The 19684-nt window shown below is 32.7% G+C and overlaps 1 protein-coding gene across 9 annotated transcripts in view; it reads left to right on the top strand.

Annotated features, from left to right (window-relative positions):
• Positions 1 to 19684, top strand: part of NEDD4L (NEDD4 like E3 ubiquitin protein ligase) — a 455315-nt gene that overhangs the window by 373655 nt on the left and 61976 nt on the right. For 5 of the 9 annotated variants that reach the window (XM_012541476.3, XM_031945922.1, XM_031945921.1 and 2 more), the window contains 4 exons: positions 2230 to 2289; positions 10541 to 10672; positions 11181 to 11300; positions 12474 to 12671. In XM_012541476.3, coding sequence (XP_012396930.1) covers positions 2230 to 2289; positions 10541 to 10672; positions 11181 to 11300; positions 12474 to 12671 — 510 coding nt within the window. The remainder of the gene's footprint in view (positions 1 to 2229; positions 2290 to 10540; positions 10673 to 11180; positions 11301 to 12473; positions 12672 to 19684) is intronic. The other 4 variants (XM_012541477.3, XM_031945919.1, XM_031945917.1 and 1 more) reach the window with 2 other exon arrangements.

The raw sequence follows: 19684 nt of genomic DNA, 5'->3' as shown, positions 1-19684 counted from the left end.
GATAAATTATAACTTATTTGAAATTCTCCCTAATATCTGAAAAGCAGTTTTTCCTGGGCAGAGAGGTGTTCTTGACCTTTTGTGGCTATCCACATTTTTAAAAAGGAAGAGAAAAATTCATAGCCCCATCTGGCAATAAAATATGGAAGCCTGCTTTTTTTTTTTTTTTTTTTTTTACTACATCATATGTGAAGGGAATATCAGTTCCCCTTTCTGCCTTAAAATTACCTCATCCCCTCAAAGGTGAAGCTTTGGAATAAATGATGTTAACAACTAAAAGTCCCATGACCCTCTTAGCCCAATTTAATATCAATTCTTGTGTTGCTGGCAATGCACATTAATAATTTTATTTTAAAGTGTTTTTTTTTTATTTTCATTTTAAAGAGTTAGATTTAAAAAATAGATATGGAAGAGGAGATATGCTTATGTAGACATATTCTGAACAGAAATTGTTATATACAACATGCCATGTTTCCTTTCCAAAAAATTATATCCATTTTCTGTTTGTTTGTTTTGTTTTGTTTTTTGTCTTTTTTTGTTATTTTAAATTGTTTTACCCAGGAAGAACCTTTAAGGTCTATAATAACACTTTTATGGTTAGTAATGAGCTTGACTGTCTTTCTCTCGTTGTTCCGTAATGTCCATGAACCATCTAAGGCAGCTATCCTGAACCAAAGAAGTGACACTAATTTAACATTTGACCCATTTTTTTCAAATTTAACTGAGTAAAATTTTTGCCTTTGTAATTCCAGTACCTAGCATCAATGTCTTCATGTATTTGATGCGTTAAAAAGTTGTTTTGAATATGATTGAAGTAGAATTAGCAATATATAGTGCATGTGTGTGTGTGTGTGTGTGTGTGTGTGTGTGTACACACACACGTACGTATTTATATACTTGAATTGCTCTGGGGGAGGTATTTTGGGTAAGCATGAAAATAATAGGTGCATGCAGAGTTCCTCGGGTGAAATTAAAGTTTAGCCTATTTAATTTGTTATTTGGCCCTAAGATAGTTTGTTTTTCATACCTAATAATCAAAGAGAAACACTATAATCTTTTGATTGTGTTAAACTCGAATGAGTTCTAATATGGAAATATGAGCAATTATATTTTCTGAATCTATAAATGATGTCTCTCATTGGCATGCAATTTTTATGGAACTCATTAGAATTGTTTTTAAAGCAATTCATCAGAATTATAAATAATTGGCTTCATTTTTCATATCTCATAACTGGTGATCTGCACTCTTCATCAAAAATTATTAACCTATTCCTAACTGACCTATAATTTATTCCATACAATTAAATTTGTGTTGTTCACTGTATGTTTATTCTTGGGTCAGTTTTAAGTGATTTTTGAGCTATAAGAGAGAGAGACACACACACACAAGCACTGACATAGACAGACTCTCCCTCCCTCCCTCCCTGCCTCTTTCTTTCTCTCTCTATCTCAGGATCTCTAGTGATCTGGTGAAATGAATGGCCATAATAACAGATTAACTAGTGGTGGATATTATATGGTGATGGATAATGAAACTGGTAAGAATACAGGACAGACAAATGTCTTTCTGGAATGATTTAGGTATAGGCCTGCTTTGATGAACTTTCATGAACTCTTGGGGTTCTTTCCAACCTAATAATCCTTTGATTCTCTTTAAAAAATTAATGACACTTCTTTTTCTGTTGTAAGATCAAAGTATATTTTATTTTTGAAAGGGCTCACTTCCTGGAAATTGCTGTTTGGAGATTTCAAATATACCCTTACACTTGATACTTTTCTCTGCTTTCTCAAGCTTTGTACTCACTGATCATCAATGACCAAATACTGATAATGTCATGGCAAAGAATTTACTAATTCGTTCTGATGGGGACTAAGAACATCCAAGAAGAATAATTCTTTGGTGGTAGTTATTTGTTTAAAGAGAAAAATGAAACAGGTCCCATTCTGATGAAATTGTCAGTTGGAAATTTATTCATTAACACAAAAACACTGTCTGCTTAGTTCTATTTTGCTTTTGGTCATTTAATGAAGGAAAAATTCACATCCATCTTCAAAAGTTATCAGTGATTGCTAGCTTGATTTTGCTTCTAGAAAGGATTGATTTAACACGATTTTAATCTCAGGGTGTAATTATCTCAATGGCCCACACATAGCTGTGATTCCTGATTCATGGGATAAGAGAATCCCCTATCTGAACATTTTTAACTGACCTAAACTATGATTTAACAGCAGAGTGCCCCAACTAGGAGAGCCCGTTCATCAACTGTCACTGGTGGTGAAGAATCAACGGTAATGCTATTCTTTATCAGACACTAGCTTACAAGTCTATTTGGGTTGGATTAAATGTCTTATATGAGGGTTGATTTTCTTTTGCCTTTTTAAACAACATTGATTTCTGTATGTTCTTAAAATGTATATGCTACTTATTTTTGATCCTTTGATTGATTAAATCTATTCCAATTTTAGCAAAATGTAAGGTACTATAATAGTAGGAATTGTTTATTACCTTTCCATACAACTACTCTCACTGTTTTAAAAAATGACCACTTACTACATCTGTATCTATTATTTTGTTGTTGTTAGATGGTTTTTCCTTTTTCTTATGTGTCTAAATTACTATGTGTACTTAAATCAATATTTGTTGATTTGATACTTCACAACTGAACTATAAATATGGAATTAGAACTTACATGGTAAACTCTTATCCATATAAGTTTCTCTCTGCATATTTTGGGTTCAAATCCTTTTATATCTTGGATATCTTTAGAAAATTTTTTTCTGACATAAATTTGTATTTGAGAAATTCTCTGTGGGATGTCAGTGATTTGAAAAGCAGTCAAGTTGAAATGTTAATATTTAAAACACCATATAGAAGAAAAAATTGTCAATGAAGTCAAAAAAATTTATGGGAGGGAGAGAAATCATCAGTATATAGGCAACTTGCTGCTTCTTACTAATTCTGTTGTTTTCTTCTTTCAATTGATCCTGGTTTTCCTGATGTGAATCTTGCCCAGTTTACATGTTGTATCTTGGGATGAATAGAGTTATGTAATTGATATTGACTTTAGATGGCATTTTAAAATAACTTTAATGAAAATTACACATCAGTCACCAAGCTTTACTTCTTACCTAACTTTGGAAATCCCTTGTCATTGTTTCAATATTGCTACCATACTAGATTGAACTAAACAATAAATATATGTGAAGAATTAGAGTGCCAGAGTTTAAATGGCAACACTTGATAGGCTAATCAAGGCAGTGAAGTATCTCATGGATGGTTTCATAGGAGTTACACCTCACATGCATTCTTGATTTAACCCAGGTCTTGGTATTAGGTCCTCGTAAGGAAAAGGATGAAATCTGTGCATGGACCACTGTTTATATAAAGAGATATGCAATAGAGTGGTCCAAGAGATTTTAAAAAAGCAAACAATGTTTTTACCCACATATCACTTGAATTCTTTTTTCTTGCCCATGAATAGTTTTCATTTGCCCAGAACACAAATATAACAAATATATTGCATTTCTTATGAATTTAAATGACGAGTTCATAGGAGACAGCCTATAATCTATCTTTTTAATATCCATACATGTTTTAACCTATCTATAGTTCACACTATTGTGTCCCTTTTTTCACTTGTTCCATTTGTCAGTGTGGTCCACATACTTGTCATTTTTAATTGCTAAATAGTTTTCCATAATGTATTTATTGTATCATAGTCTGCATAGATATCACTGTTATAGAGGATTCAGGTTGTTTCCAAATTTTTTTTAATGCTATTTTTTAAAGATTCATTTTACCCTATTTAAGTACACTTATAAGGCTGTCATGTCTGTGTTTTAACCATAATGTAGCAATTATTCATGTCCAAAACAAGAATAATACATAAGAATTCCTACTGTAAGAATCCCTACCGCCTCACTTTCCTCAGCAGTGGAGTCCCTACATATTTGTTGTTGCTTTTATAATAACTTTGTCACTAACAGACACCATTAGAGTAGGAAAAAGCTTTCTGATGTCCTTTTCTTAGAAATGGAAATAAGCTCTAGAGGCAGAGTATATAGATCAACAATACTTTCCTCACCTATAGTCCTAAAACCTATTGTGTAGTGGAGAAAGTATTTGCTTTTAAGTCTAAAAACATCTAAACTTGAGCTTTGGTTAAATTTCTTTACCTCTTTCAGTTTCAGTTTTCTCATCTGTGAAATGGGCTAAATAATAATAATAATAATATCATTGCATTATAGTTATTATCATGACATGATAGATTTCATTATCATAAAGGACTTTATTAACAAAAGTTTCTATTTCACATAAGAAGGACTTCCTTTTAGAGCATCAGATCTGTTTTTCTTCCTTTCAATTATTTTCTCTTTTTAAAATCCAGTACTCAATATCTATTCAAAATAAAGACATCTAAAGGAACCCTCATTCCTTCATAGCTATAGTGTTTTTGATTTGTAGACACACAATATTTAGTAATTCAATTTATAATAATAAGACTTTTCTATGAGATAATGGAAATGATTATTCTAAACATATTCTATTATGTTTATAAAGTACTTTATGATCTTTCATAATGCTTATGGTCAGTTATATTATATGTGGGCACTGTGGATGTAAAAGGAGGTAAAAGATAGTCCCTGACCTCAAGAAGTTAACAGGGTAATGGCAGAGAAAATAGGATTTCCACTTTGGACTGGAAAAAAATAAATCTATATTTATTAAACTCCTTTTATATCCCAAGCCTTATGTTTTTACAAATTTTTGTTTTACAAATATTATCTCATTCGAGTCTCAAAACAGACATTGGAAGTAAGTGGTCTTAATCTGCATTTTACAGTTCAGGAAACTGAGATAGACAAAGATTAAGTGACTTGCCCAGAGTCAGGAAGCTGTAGGAAATTGTCTGTAGCTATATTTGAGTTTAGTTCTTTCTCACTTAAGGCTTAGCATTCTATCCACTGCGTCACCTAGCTTATGGGTCCAAGCTCACTGCAATTCTAAGAAGTAGGGATTGAAGGTACTACTTCCCCCGTGTTTTTATTTGTTTTGTTCAGATCAACTAATTGAATTTCTTTTCTTTTTTTATTTAATATTTTCTCCAGTTCTATTTAAAACAATTTTTTACATTTGCTTTCTAGAATCTTTCACCCATTAAGATACCACATGTGAAATTATATTAAACATTTCCATAAAAGTCTATTGTGATAGAAACCATAAATCTTCTACCCCTAAAAAATACCAAGAGGGGACAGCTATGTGATGAAGTGGATAGAGCACTAGCCTGAAGTCAGGAGGACCTGAGTTCAAATTTGGACTCAGACACTTAACACTTCCTAGCTGTGTGACCCTGGGCAAGTCACTCAACCCCAATTGCCTCAGCAAAAAAAGAAAAAATTACTCAAGAAAAGTAAAGTTAGAGACAGAGATAATTCTTCAATCTGTATTCAGACACAATCATTTTCTTTTCTGAGTAGGAATAGGATTTATCATCTTAAGTCCTTCATATTGTGGTTCATTGTGCTACTGAGAATAGCAAATTCATTTACAGCTGGTAATCCTGGAGCATTGCTATTACTTTATATGCACTATATTTCAGTGTGCTTGAGTTCATGGAGGACTTTCCAGGTCTTTTTTTTTTTTTTTTTTCTGAGAGCTTCCTGCTCATCATTTCCCTTAGTATAATGATTTTCCATGACAATTACATACCACAATTAATTCATTCCCCAATTGATGGGCATCCCCTTCATTTCCAATTTTTTGCCAACTAATTGAATTTCAAATAAATTTATTTTGCCTCTGGTTGCAGTTAAATTGGGGAAGTTGAGTGCAGATACCAAGTCTTTTGACTTCTTGTTTAGAGTGGCAGCATGTCATTGTGGATAGAATACTGTATTTGAAGTCAGGAAGACTTCAGGTCAAATTTTACTCTAGACATTGACTGGCTGTGAGACTCAAAAGAAGAAGCAACCTTTCTCAGCCTCTGCAGTTTTACATATAAAATAGGAATATCAATAGCATCTTTTTATCAGGACTGTTGTGAGAAGCAAAAGAGAAAATATATGTAAAGTATGTTACCAACCTTAATGTGCTATATAAATTAACATTCCTATTATTATTATACCATGGCACTATATGAGAGAAAGATATTTTATCCTGCTGTGGATATGTAAGATTCTGGAATTGGCTCAGACGACATAATTTTGAAATTTTTCTGATGTGGTCAAATAGGGACCCCATACTTTTAAATTTTAAAGGCTCTTAAAGATCACCTCATTTAACCCTATCATTTTACAAATGAAGAAATTAAGATTCAAAGAGATCACACTGACTTGCTTAAGAACATGCTAGAAGAACATGATTGAAATTATGGAACAGTATTCATATTCTTTCAGCATCTTTTCCATTACATCATTATATTCTTTGGGGGGAATATTGTGTTTTTATTGTTTCAAATCATAATAGATTTTTTTTTTCATTTTACCTAAATTCAACTGTTATGCAGTTGTAATTGATGGAGATGTGGCATCATCAAGCACAACAGTAAAGTATTCAGCTTGAGAGATGTGAAAGTGAAATTACTAGATATTATATTAGAACCTGTTAGCAGTTGTTAACTTCCTTCTCAAAGAAGGGTGTTTTTTTTTTTTTTTTTTTTTTTTTTTTTTTTTTTTTTTTTTTTTTGTGGGGTGGGGAGGAAGTATCTTACGAATAACAGAAGGATGAAACTTTAGTAATTATTTTGTTAAATTATCTCAACTATATTTGCACTTATTTTAGCTTTTCATGGCTTTGTTTAAAGTCTGAATCATGTATTTTTATTGAGTACTTTGGGAAGAGGGTATCACATGACTTTGTGTTCTGGATTGGTATCACAGGCTAACCTATTTTTAAAGATAGTCAATTATTTCAGGAACATCATTTGATTTAAAGGAGTTACATATTTTCCCCCTTTTAGTCTGATTTTTAAAAATATTATACACGTATAATCTATATTACGTTGTTTGCTATCTTGGGGAGGCGTGAGGTAAGAGGGAGAAAAAGATTAGAATATAAAATCTTACAAAAATCAATGTTCAAAATTATCTTTACATGTATTTCGAAAAATAAAATACTGTTGAGAAACAATAAGTTAAAGAAGTTAGACTTTTTCAGTTTCATTTCACATCAGTTAGGAAAAAGAATTGAGAATTTTATTAAAGGTTAATGTTTCCAACCATCTTTGGATCTTAATGCATTTTAAAACACTATATAAATATGAGTTGTTATTTATTATTTTCCTATAGGTATGGGGAGAAAGTTCCTAAGTAAGATTGTTCTGTTGATTAGTCTCATGGGGGCAGTTAAATGACACAGTGGATAGAGCATTGCCTCTGAAGTCAGGAGCTACTGAGTTTAAGTATGACCGTAGACATTTAACACTTACTGTGTGACCCTGGGCAAGTCACTTAACTCCAGTTCCTTACTCCCAAAAAGAGTTGTTTAAAAAACATAGTCTCATAACTAGATCACTGAATAAGACATCCTTTTTTTTTTATTTCTCCTGTTTTATTCTTCCTTTATTACTTTTTTCCTTTTTTCCCCACTTAATAATATTTTATTTTTTCTAATTACATGTAAAGATAGTTTTCAAAATTCACTTTTATAAGATTTTGATGAACAAGGCAACCTTAATTCACTTTCTAGTTTCAATAGAGGTAGTTTTAGTGTCATAAAAATGGTAGTTGGCCTGGAATCTTAGAATCTGGAGTTTTGAGTGTGGGCTCTAAGATGCATTAAACATGTGACTGTGGGCAAATTATTTCATCTCCTCATCTCTAAATTGAAGGTGTGTATAATCACAGTACTTAACCTTATTGGGTTGTGGTTCCCAAAATGCTCTGTCAAAAACCTTTTGAACTCTAAATCTGTCATGAATATGTGATAACATATTCTTTGCCAGGCTACCAAAAGGACTAAAAGAACTCCCTCACATTTTAGAAAAAGTTTTGTGGTATATCACATTACCTGTCTTTTTTAATGCAGTGCTATAAAGAAAAAGATACCCAGATATCACATAATTTTATTGGTGTGACTCAGCCAGTTTTTTATTTATTCCATTTAGTTACAAACATTTTCAGTGTAATAGATGCAGTAGGTTAAGACTTTGCAACCTGTACATTCTGTGCACTTACTGTCAGAATCAGTTAAGTCAAATTTATATGCCCATTAAAAACAGTAGGGCTGTCATAATTTACAAGAATTGAATGTACTGATCTCCCTCATTATGTGTACTCTCCCTTTAAAAAAAAAAAAAAAAGAGAATTTCCAAGATCAAAATTTTTTGTGGTCACAGGAATTCTTCTTTTGGATTCAATCCCTTTTTGTCCCAACGCTTTCTGTCAGGACTAAAGAACAAAGCAGTAAATTTTTTACTTACTGTTTTTCAACAGGTGACAGAGAATGGAGTTTATATGCATACTCTTCATTTTCATACAATGTCACAGTTCTTATTACTGTCAAAATAGTTTTCACTGGATCTATCCATGGAATGTTATAAAACAGATATGATCAAAGCTTAGTAAACATAACTGTGTTTTCTAGTCCACTTACTTTGAAAATAGAAAATAAAAAATCTTACCATGTGTTAGTTGCCCAAGGAACAAATTAATTCCAACATGGAACATATTATGTAGTACATGAAGTGAAATCTTTGACTTCTTGTAAAATGTTGCCTAAGTTATATGGCAGAACCCCCTTTTAATAGGATGCTATTTCCAGCAAGTACACTGTGGTCACCTAACCACATGACACCAGCTTTTTGTATGCTGTTTTGCCAAGGCTTTTAGATACTAAACTTAATATCAGAGCAAAAGAGATTAGAGTCATCAAAGAAAACTTGGATTACAAATATGTTTATTTTTTTCCTTTTAAAATTAACAAACATTTATTTTTCCTCTTCCTTTATCTACCATACCCATTAAAAAGAAAAAAACCCAAAACAAATATGCATGTAGTCAAACCAAGCATTCCCATAATGACCTTGTCCAAAAGTTTTCATTTCATTCTCTATCATGAGTCCTTTTCTGTCAGAAATTAAGTAGCATGCTTCATTATTGGCCCTCCAGAATCTTGATCATCAGAATTCTTAAACTTTTTCAACTTGTGTGTCTTTGCAATATTGTTTTTCCGATTGTGCTCTTGGTTCTGCTCACTTCACTCTGCATCAATTCATATAGGTCTTCTTGGATACAAATATGTTTTCATCTTTAGTGGAATAAATTACATAATAGCATCTATTCAAATAAATGGTAGTCCAAGAAGAATCCTTAATGAGGGAAGATAATAGTGAAAGAAGATCAATGTCTTCTTTTAGCTTTATTTGCAAAATAGCAAAGGTGTCATTTGTTTCTGAACATTCCAAAGATTTTTATATACTTGTTTTTAAATAACACAGAATAGTGCCCTGTCCTACTAGACTAGAGCATTGAAGCAACTTATATAGCATACATTCCTCAAATCTAGAACCTTTGATTTAAGAGATATTCCTTTTCAGACTTTCTTAGATCAGCATCTCTTCTTACACTATTCAATCTCAACTTGTGGCAGGATTAGACCTTGAGAAAACTGAATCATAGCAGAGAAGCCTTAATTCTTAATTCTGCTCTTAATTTTCTACCCTTGATTATATATTTGTCAGTATGTATGTAATCTTGAAAAAGAGCCTTAATATAGAGTTAATGTGGAGGGGCTAATAAAGGACAAACACACTAATATGTTGTTGGTGGAGTTAATCTGTATTAGTCTGACCATTCTGGAAGGAAGTTGGAATTATACAATATATGACTTAAGAAATTTCATGGCCAGGCATATATGTCCTAAGGAGGTAAAAGACAGAAATAAAAGGCTTACATATGCCAAAATGTTTATAATGGCACTTTGTATAACAGCAAAGAATTTTTTAAAATGAGCTCCCCTTTTAGCAAATACATATTTTTTTTTTTCTATAAAAGATTTTTTGTATTAGGAGACTCAGAAGTAGAATTTAGGATTAATTTAAGAAGAAGGACTGGGGGAGCATCTCTATTGCAGTTATTTGCAAAAATATATTCTGTAAAGAGGAATTAGTCAGATACTAAAGGCATTGCTTTAATGAAAGATGATATTTGAATTTTATTAGATCCTTTTAAAAAATTGCTCATGACCTCAATATACTTTTATGAGCAAGCAATCTTTATTTTTATCATTTTCAGAACAATGGCTCTCCAGATTCAATAGACTTTAGAGCCTACAAACTGTGCTCATTCTTGTACTTGGTTCCTAAAATTATATCATCTAGTCATACTGCACACCTAAGATATTGAGTGACTGGAAGTTTTATGTTTTGAAAATAATAATCTCTTGTAAATGTTCTCCTGTGGTTTTTTTTTTTTCCCTATAAGTAACATTAACATGCTATGTTAAAGGAAAAGGATTCTAAAGGTGGAAATAACTTTAAAAAGCTGTTCACAGAATGATTGTAAAGCATAAAATAATGCCAGTTTCTTGCATAAACAGCCATCAGTAGCCTATGTACATACTACGCCGGGCCTTCCTTCAGGCTGGGAAGAAAGGAAAGATGCTAAGGGACGCACATACTATGTCAATCATAACAATCGAACTACAACCTGGACTCGACCCATTATGCAGGTATGAAGGTTCTGTCCAACTTCCAGTGGTAGGCAGTTGAATTTGAAAATACGGCCCATTTCATTGTTTTTCATAATCCATGCTTTCTACTAAAAGGTCATGAAAAAAAGTTACATTCCACTAAAAATGATATGGATTTGAGTCCAATGTTTGTCTGGGAAAACATTTCTTCTTTGGTGCCTAAGATGAAATATAATTGGGTACATTTTTAGAATGTTAAATAAATGAGATTTTCAAAATAATAATAATAGTCTTTTATAATGTGTTGCTATTTTTTTTCTGGTGGCCTGAAGATAGTTTTGGTTCTAAGGGAATGATTCATTTTTATTCTCCTTGATAGCATTTCCCTACCTCTTCTTTGTATCATTATTATTAATTATTCCCTCTAAGACTTAAATATGCCAGACCTTTTGTTGTAGTTATTGTTGTTGTTTGGGGGTTGCACAGCCTAATCAGAGATGGAAGAAGATCCTCACATTTAGCTAACTTGTTTTTGCCTCTAAAATAGCTTGCCGAAGATGGTGCATCTGGATCCGCTTCCAACAGTAACAACCATCTAAGTGAGCCCCAGATCCGCCGACCTCGTAGCCTCAGTTCGCCCACAGTAACTTTATCTGCGCCGCTGGAGGTGAGAAGTCTCTCTCATCTAACAAAGGATCACTTCTATCCCGTGACTTCTCTCATTCGTTCTTTTGTCTTTTAACTCTGACTCCAGTTTGGCAGCTCCTCTCTTCCTTTCTCCGTAGTCTGTTGTTTCCCTTCATAGCAAAGGTGTTCTTCTTGCAGCTTCTCTACATGCTTCTCTGTTTTGCCTAGCAACATCCTTTGATTCCTCTCACTTAATTCCCATACTCATTCTGCTGGGCTCTTGGTGAATTGTGAGTTATTCCATCTTGGTTGGGATCTCTGCCATCATTACTGTGTTTCCTATTTTCTACTGTGGACTGTATCTGATTTCATTTTATCAACCTTCCAAAGGCTTCTGTTTGAGCTTTACAATGTAGCTATTGCTTTCTTCATTAGGAAAAATTCAGATTGTCATTTTATCTGCTTTCATGTTTTTCAAGCAAAGATTCCGGCATAGGTATTGGTTGTTCATGTAGTCTCCAAATCATGGCTGGGCATTCAGCTTGTGCTTTCATTTGTGTTGTTTACAATATTGTTTCTTAGGTATCATGATTGTCATAAAAAATGAATGGAAAACTAATCCTTTCAAAGAATTGAGTGGTTACAGTTTTAGGAAAGTAATTGTGTATCACTTAAATTTAAGAGATTCTTGATATGCCTCAGGCTTAAAATGTATGCAGACAGTGGGGATGAAGGAGAACCACATCATATTCTAGATCAAGCTCCCTTGAAACTATTGCTCAATTCTTAAATTTTACATCTATTATGTTGTGCAAAAGCCATATGTTAGTATTTTCCTCTAATAAGCAAGTTGTATATCTTGTCATTGTGAAGATTGTAAGTATCTTCCCCATTAGATTGTGAGCTCTTAAGGGCAGGAACTGACATTCTTTGTGGTCTGTGAAGTTCTCACTCAGTTTAGCATACATAAAACCCTATATTTCATTTATGCTACCTAATTGGTAGAATTTATATTTAAAAGCATTCCTTGATAGCCATAGAGAAAGTGAGGTTGAAAAAAGTGAGTTAAGGTAAATGTAGAAATACGAATAAATATTTTAATTAAAAATAGATGCTTACTTTTCATTCTTCTCCAGTGAGAAGCTTTCCAAGCCCACTTGAGTTTATCTAAAATGGCTATGAAAGAATGCTAATGGGTATTATTATTCTATAGGGTGCCAAGGATTCACCCATTCGTCGAGCTGTAAAGGACACCCTTTCTAATCCACAATCTCCCCAGCCATCACCTTACAACTCTCCAAAACCACAGCACAAAGTTACACAGAGCTTCTTGCCACCTGGTTGGGAAATGAGGATAGCTCCAAATGGCCGTCCATTCTTCATTGATCATAATACAAAGACTACCACATGGGTAAGGTGAATTTGGGCTTTTTGCTTTTATTTTATTCAATTTTATTTATCTACAGTTTGTCTAAAGTAGGGCTTCTTAAACTTTTCTACTCACAACTCCTTCTTGCCTAAAATTTTTACATGATCTCAGGTATAGAAGATAGATATGTAAATCAAACATTGATTGATGATAAATTATATGATAATAAATTATAATTTAATGCCCCCCCCCATCTAGTTATGAGACTCCCATATAATGTAACAAACCACAGTTAAGAAGCTGGGATCTAAAGTATATCAATCAGATAAAGATTTTTCTTCTTAAATTTTTTTGAATGTTTTTTTTTTCTTGGTCTCTTAGTCTTCGTATTTAGAATAAAAAAATGATTTAGTGATCCTGAATGATTCTCTGACTTTTGATTTAGGTTGTATTTAGGTTCACATGTTCTGATATTGCTGAAGATTTACTCTTTTTAATGTCAAAAGATATCTTAAAAATCACAATAGGTATTTCCCAACCATATCACCTTACCTAAGAGTCTGTGCTCAAAAATTGAGTTAGTACATCACCTTTGAAACTGGCATTTTGCATTGAATCTGATTTCTAGATTTAGATTAGGTGCTGTTTATTATTTTTCATCTCAGAATAAAGCTTGTGGTTCTATTCTATTTCATGAAAAAGACATGTTTAAAATGGCATGTATGGCATTCAATATATATATATATATATTTTAGTCACGTCTTCATGACTCCATTTGGGGTTTTCTTGGCATAGATACTGAAGTGATTTGCCACTTTTTTTTCTTGTTTATTGTATAAATGAGCAACCCAGACAAACAGGGTTTAGTGATTTGCTCAGGGTCACCCAGCCAGTAAGTTGTTTGAGACTGGATTTGGACTCAGGACTAATTTCTACTAGATTTTGAAATTACATTAGGGCCAGATTTCTACTGTGCCACCTAGCCATCCTTAAAACGATGGATGAAATGATAGATGGATGGATAGACAGATAGATAGATAATGAGTCCTTTAAAAACAACACAGGATTTAAAACATTTCCTATAAAATCTAGTTTTAGTCACATAGATTCTGCCTCAGTTGCCTGCATCAACTTTTTTGTTTTTTTTTTATTTTTAAAGCACAAAAATGATCAGATAATTGAAATTTAAATTAGATATCAAACCATTCTTGAGAAGTTGACTTGTGTGTGTGTTTGCCCAATAGTCTTCTGCTTAGAAATATTTTACTCATTTGTATGCCTAGGTATGTTAGAAAAAGCAACTTGTAAAATACATTTAAGAATATTGATCTAAAATAAATGATAGGAACTATAAATACATGCGTGTAAAATGCTTTAAAATGCTTTGAAATCATATAAAATGATATGAAATAAATAGGCTTTGCAAATAAAGCATTTATTTTATTAATATTATATATTTATGCAATGTTCTTTTCTTATTGAATATAAAATCTAAAGCAAGGTGAAAAATTAAGTTTTCTACTGCTATCTTTAAAAAAAAAACAAACCTCATTATATAAACAATTCCTTTCATAGTTATAAATAATTTGGACTTTGCTATGTTAATTTAACAAATGCAATTTTCTTTCCAAGGTGCCCAGTTCCATTTACTGTTGAAATACTGTAATTTCAAAACTTAGCTAGAAATTGGAGCTCTGGAAGTCGAGGAGAATGTATAAAAAGGGATGGATTAGTGTATGGAGCCACTGTGGCCTGCCAATATAAGCTATGATTTTAGTAATTTGAGCTGGCTTAGTAATCAAATCCTCTAACCTTTCACATCACTAGCTCAGTGTAATTGCTACTGTGGATTTAATTTTAAAAGTAGCATGAGCTTTGTTTGTTACATTTATTGATGCTGAGTGAAGTGATTTTTATCTTATGTTTTCTAGTTTTCTATCCAGATAGATTTGTTATATGTGCTAATTGACACAGTTTAAAATTTTGTTTTGTTTTGTTTTTAAGAAAGTTGACTTTGTTTTATTGTTTGGACATTTTCTAGTTAACAACTGGCAATTCCATAAGCCTCCACCCCTCTCATTTATAATCAGGAGTATTCCCTGACACAGCTGCATTGTGACTTTGAAACAAAAACCTATAGGCAGGCTCTCACTGTGGATGGACAGAGCTGCCTTGCATGTCTATTTTAACGTGGCGGGGGGGGGGGGAAGGGGGGAGGAACATGCCTGTGAAGATCATTTTCAAGCTGTAATATTTTTACAGTATTTAGCTTTTTTTTAATTTTAAAGAGAAAGACACCATTATTCTTATAATTTGATCTTTTATAGTAAAAAGGGGAAAGTAATATAATTATAATTGGTTAAGGACAGAGATGTGTGTGGACGATCTCCCTTCTCTCTACATCGTTATGGGCCCTGAACTTCCTAAAGATTCAACAGTAACCTGCCAACAGCAACAACAAAAATGAAGCCAAAATGAAGTGGGAAAATTAACTTTCTATTAATATATACAAAACAAAAACTTTTTGCTAGTCACTATAGACTTCAGAATGGCTTAAAATGAAGAAGTATAGGATGATTGGAGTGAAATATTAAGCATCAGAGGAATGTTGCCTTGTTTTGTAGAATGTGCTTACCCCATTTTTTTTTTCATGGCTATGACTAATGAAATCCCAAATTGAGAGTTCAGTGCCCATTGTAGGCCAGTGATCTCAAAATACAGAGAATTGAATTGCTAACTCAAAGAGATCTCTTATAAAATCTCTCCAACACTCATAAAGGTGGTTAGATAAAAGAGATTATGGCTTTCTGCATTCCAATCCCCATTGTTACAGCAATAAACATTGTGCTTCTTATTTGTATTATTTTATTGGGTACACAGCTGGTGGCCTATTTTCAGAATATGAAGCACTCCTTTCTTTATTAAATTAAATAGTTCCAAATTATTTTTTTCTAAAGGACTTTATCCAAAGCACTTATATTTAGGACAAGGGATATTGGAGAGATTGTTTGGTGACAAAGGACACATAATTAGGGGAACTGTAGCCCAACTGTAATGTTTAGTATCTAATGACATACCACTTCACCTTGAGGCCTCAGTTTTCATTTAGAAAATAAAAAAGTTGGACTAGATGATATTTGAGGTACCTTCCAGTACTAAATCTCTTTTAGTTCTGCTCATTCATTATACAAATTAGAAAACTAAGGCCTAAGAAATTAAATTAGCTTGCCCTTAGTTCACATAAATCATGAGAAAATCAAATTCTAAATTTGAATTTAGATCCTCTAACTCGAAATACAGTGCTCTTTTCCCTTTAGGATTTTATTCCCTCTGAATCTAAATCAGTGAAAACTGGCATAGTCAAGACCTTAAGTATGGAAGGAATATTTAAGAAATATTGATTTTTTAAAAATTGGTGATTATTTAGAACTGGGAGAGATCTTTGAGACAACTGAATCTAACCTCATTTTACAGAGAAATTAAATGTTTTAACCAAGGTCAAATAGGTAATAAAATCAGAGGTGGGATTTGAATCTACATCTTTTCACTTCAGAGAAAAAGCTATGGCTCAGCGGATAGAGTGTTAGGCCTGGAATCAGGAAGATTTACCTTCCTGAGTACAAATCTAGCCTCCTTCCTAGGTGTGTGACCTGGGCAAGTCACTTAACCTTGTTTGTCTCGGTTTCCTCATCTACAAAATGCGCTGGAGAAGGAAATGGCAAATCACTCCAGTATCTTTGCCCCAAATGAGATCACAAAGAATCAGACGTGACTTAAACAGCTAAACAACAAAAAACTTCTCACTTCAGAGCCAATTTTTTTTTCAATTAGCCATATCTTCTAAGTTTTGTAAGTATTTCATTTTAAGAATGAAAAAAATTTTATGGGTTTAAGTGTGTACTTTTATACTGTTTTAGAGCATTTTTAACTAAATGGAGAACAGTAGAGAAAAGAAGAGTGTTTCTTTCTCATTTGTAACTATAAAAATTATTCAAACTCATTACTCCTTTTAATAGACTAATTTTTAAAGTCTAACAAGTCAATAAAAAATTTTTCCTTAAAGCTCATATAACATTTTATTTGGTACCTTTGTGATGCCTTTCTTGTATAATATTATGATCTATGTTTTTATTATATACCTTTACTTGACTATGAACTGCTTGAGAGTTATTAGTTCTTACTTAAATCTTCTATGTACCCAGTCCTTTGCACATTACATACATTATATATTTGATAAATGTTTACTGAATTAATTATTCTTTGGTACTTCCATGCAAGATGGAAGATACAGATGCAAATTTTATTTATGATAAGATAGCTGGTTTATGGGCCTACTTCAAGATGTTTTGTTTTTGTTTTTGTTTTTGTTTTTTATTACTTTGCTGCTTCTCGAGAATAGTCTTATCAGTTTTAAAATTTCCTCTTTTATTTTTTCAGCTTTCATTTCTTTGTAGTAGCCACCTTTATTTGAAAGTACATGATTAGCTGTATTCCTAGAACTTGGGTGACTTTTCTTTCTTCTCAGTATCAATTGACTCCATCAGACTTCATAAATAGTCAATATATGTTGTGGTTAAAAACATATTATAGTTAGGTGGTTTATTTAGTAGGGAACACAGAACATTAACATTCTTGCTATAAATTACAAGAGGTACTTGAAACTACAAAACAAAAGTTAATTGAAACTAAGGGCACTGCCTCACAGGCTTTCCTTGGAGAAGAAGATACCAGATTAAAGTTGATTTCACCATGAACACTAAGGCTATAAGAAATGTCATTTAATGGAACACTTGATCATCTTGCCTTGCAGTGTTCATAAGAGCATAGTTAAAAAGACCACTCTTGAGATAATTATAGCCTACATGCCAGCAGAGGGTAAAGAATTAGAAAAAGTCTACAAAGAACTTGGCAAGATCCTTAAATTCAATCAGCACATGCTTTAAAACTCAATATCTTTGATGAAAAGATGAACATAAAGGAAACATGAAAAATGTTGCAAATATAGTTCAGGATTATGAAATGAAAAATGTCAAAGATGGGCAGACTGCTTAGAAATCCAACTATCTCAAATATTCTTCAAGAAGACAGTAAGACAGCAAAATAACGTTTTGGTCATGTATACTTATTGTGTATCTAATTTATATTTTAATGTATTTAACATCTACTGGTCATCCTGCCATCTGGGGGGGGGGGGGGGGGGTAAGAGGTGAAAAATTGGAACAAGAGGTTTGGCAATTGTTAATGCTGTAAAGTTACCCATGCATATATCCTGTAAATAAAAGGCTATTAAATTAAAAAAAAAAAATCGGCCAAAAAAAAAAAAAAAAAGAAGACAGTAAGAAAGTATCCAGATATAGAGAATATCAAACAAAATCACAAAACAAAATTAACTTTATCCTAACATAGAAAGTCGGTTTGAATTGTTGAATCAAGCATTTATGTACAATCAAATTAGATTAGAGCTGTGGTCCAAATTAACACCAAATCAAAATAAATGACATAAATGACAATGTATGGCATGAAATGACAAAAGCTCCAGACTGAACATTCTAGACATTTCCCGTCAAATGGAAAATAAAACAAATCAACATGAACTATCACTATTTGCTACAGAAAATTAACTGCCTCATAGCAATGAGGCAGAAAGAGCCCTCAAATATTTTAAGTGTTTATTATGCTAAACCATGGGGATAATGTTGATGAAAATAGCTAACATTTATAGCTAGCACTCATTATGGGAAAAGCACAGTGCCATGTTCTTTACAATTAATATCTCATTTATTTCTCATAACAACCCTGAGAGGTGGGTAGTATTATCTCCATTTTACAGATGGGGAAAGTGAGGTAAAGAAAGATTAAGTGGCTTGCCTATGATCACACAGCTTCTAAGTGTCTGAGGCTGATTTTGAATTCAGGTCTTTCTGACTACAGGCACAATGCCCTATCCATTGTGCTACCTAGATAACAACAGCATAATAATTTAATTAAAACATTAGCGAAATAGTCAGCAAGTTGAAGTACTTAACATTCTGCTGGATACAACCACAAGTAAATACATTGATAATTTTAGGAGTGAGATAACACTAACAACTGGGGGATCAGAAAAGGCTTTGCAAGCATTTGTTCTCCTTTAATAGACAGAGTGACATTGTAGCCAAAGTCCAAAATGATTGATAATAAAAACTCATTTGCAAAACCTTGAAGAAGGAATTGTAAAAGTTGGTGATTAGACTCATTTCCTAAAACATCCAGAAGGCAAAAAGGATACTTTATACTTGTTGTGTCACTCAATTAAACCAGGTCATCCCAAGAACATTTATAAATGAAACCAAATAGTGCATAATCAGTACACCAAAATCGCAACAAATTTGTCATTACCACTATTACAAATTGATGTCAAGTATTGACAGTAGAATCATATCTGTCTCCTAAGATGCTAGATGAAGAAATGGAAATTTCAGTAAAGGAGGCAGCAGATGGGAAGAAGAGCTAGACTAGGCCACACATACACAAAACATTCATGCTGATGGTGAAACAATTTTTTTAATAATAGCTTTTTATTTTCAAAATATTTGCAGAGATAATTTTCAACATTCAATCTTGCAAAACCTTGAGTTCCAAAATTTTTCCTCCCTCCCTGACCCCCATTCCCTCCCCAGATGGCAAGTAATCCAATATATATTAAACATGTGCGATTCTTCTATACATATTGCCACAATTATCGTGCAGCAAAAGAAAAATCAAATCAAAAAGAAAAAAATGAAAAAGAAAACAAAAAGCAAGTAAAGAACAGCCAAAAAAGATGAAAATACTATGTTGTGATCCATACTTAATCCCCATAGTTTTCTCTCTGGGTGCTGATGGCTGTCTTCATCACAAATCTGTTGGAATTGACCTGAATCACCTCATTGGTGAAAAGAGCCACATCCAACAGAATTGATCATCACATAATCTTGTTGTTGCTGTGCACATTGTTTTCTTGGTTCTATTCACTTCACTTAGCATCAGTTCATGTAAGCATCTCCAGGCCTTTCTGAAATCATCCTGTGATTATT

The sequence above is a fragment of the Sarcophilus harrisii genome, chromosome 1 (genome assembly GCF_902635505.1).
Source record: "Sarcophilus harrisii chromosome 1, mSarHar1.11, whole genome shotgun sequence".
Taxonomy (NCBI): Eukaryota; Metazoa; Chordata; class Mammalia; order Dasyuromorphia; family Dasyuridae; genus Sarcophilus; species Sarcophilus harrisii.
The sequence above is the reverse complement of the archived record's forward strand: the minus strand, read 5'-3'. Positions and strand labels throughout refer to the sequence as shown.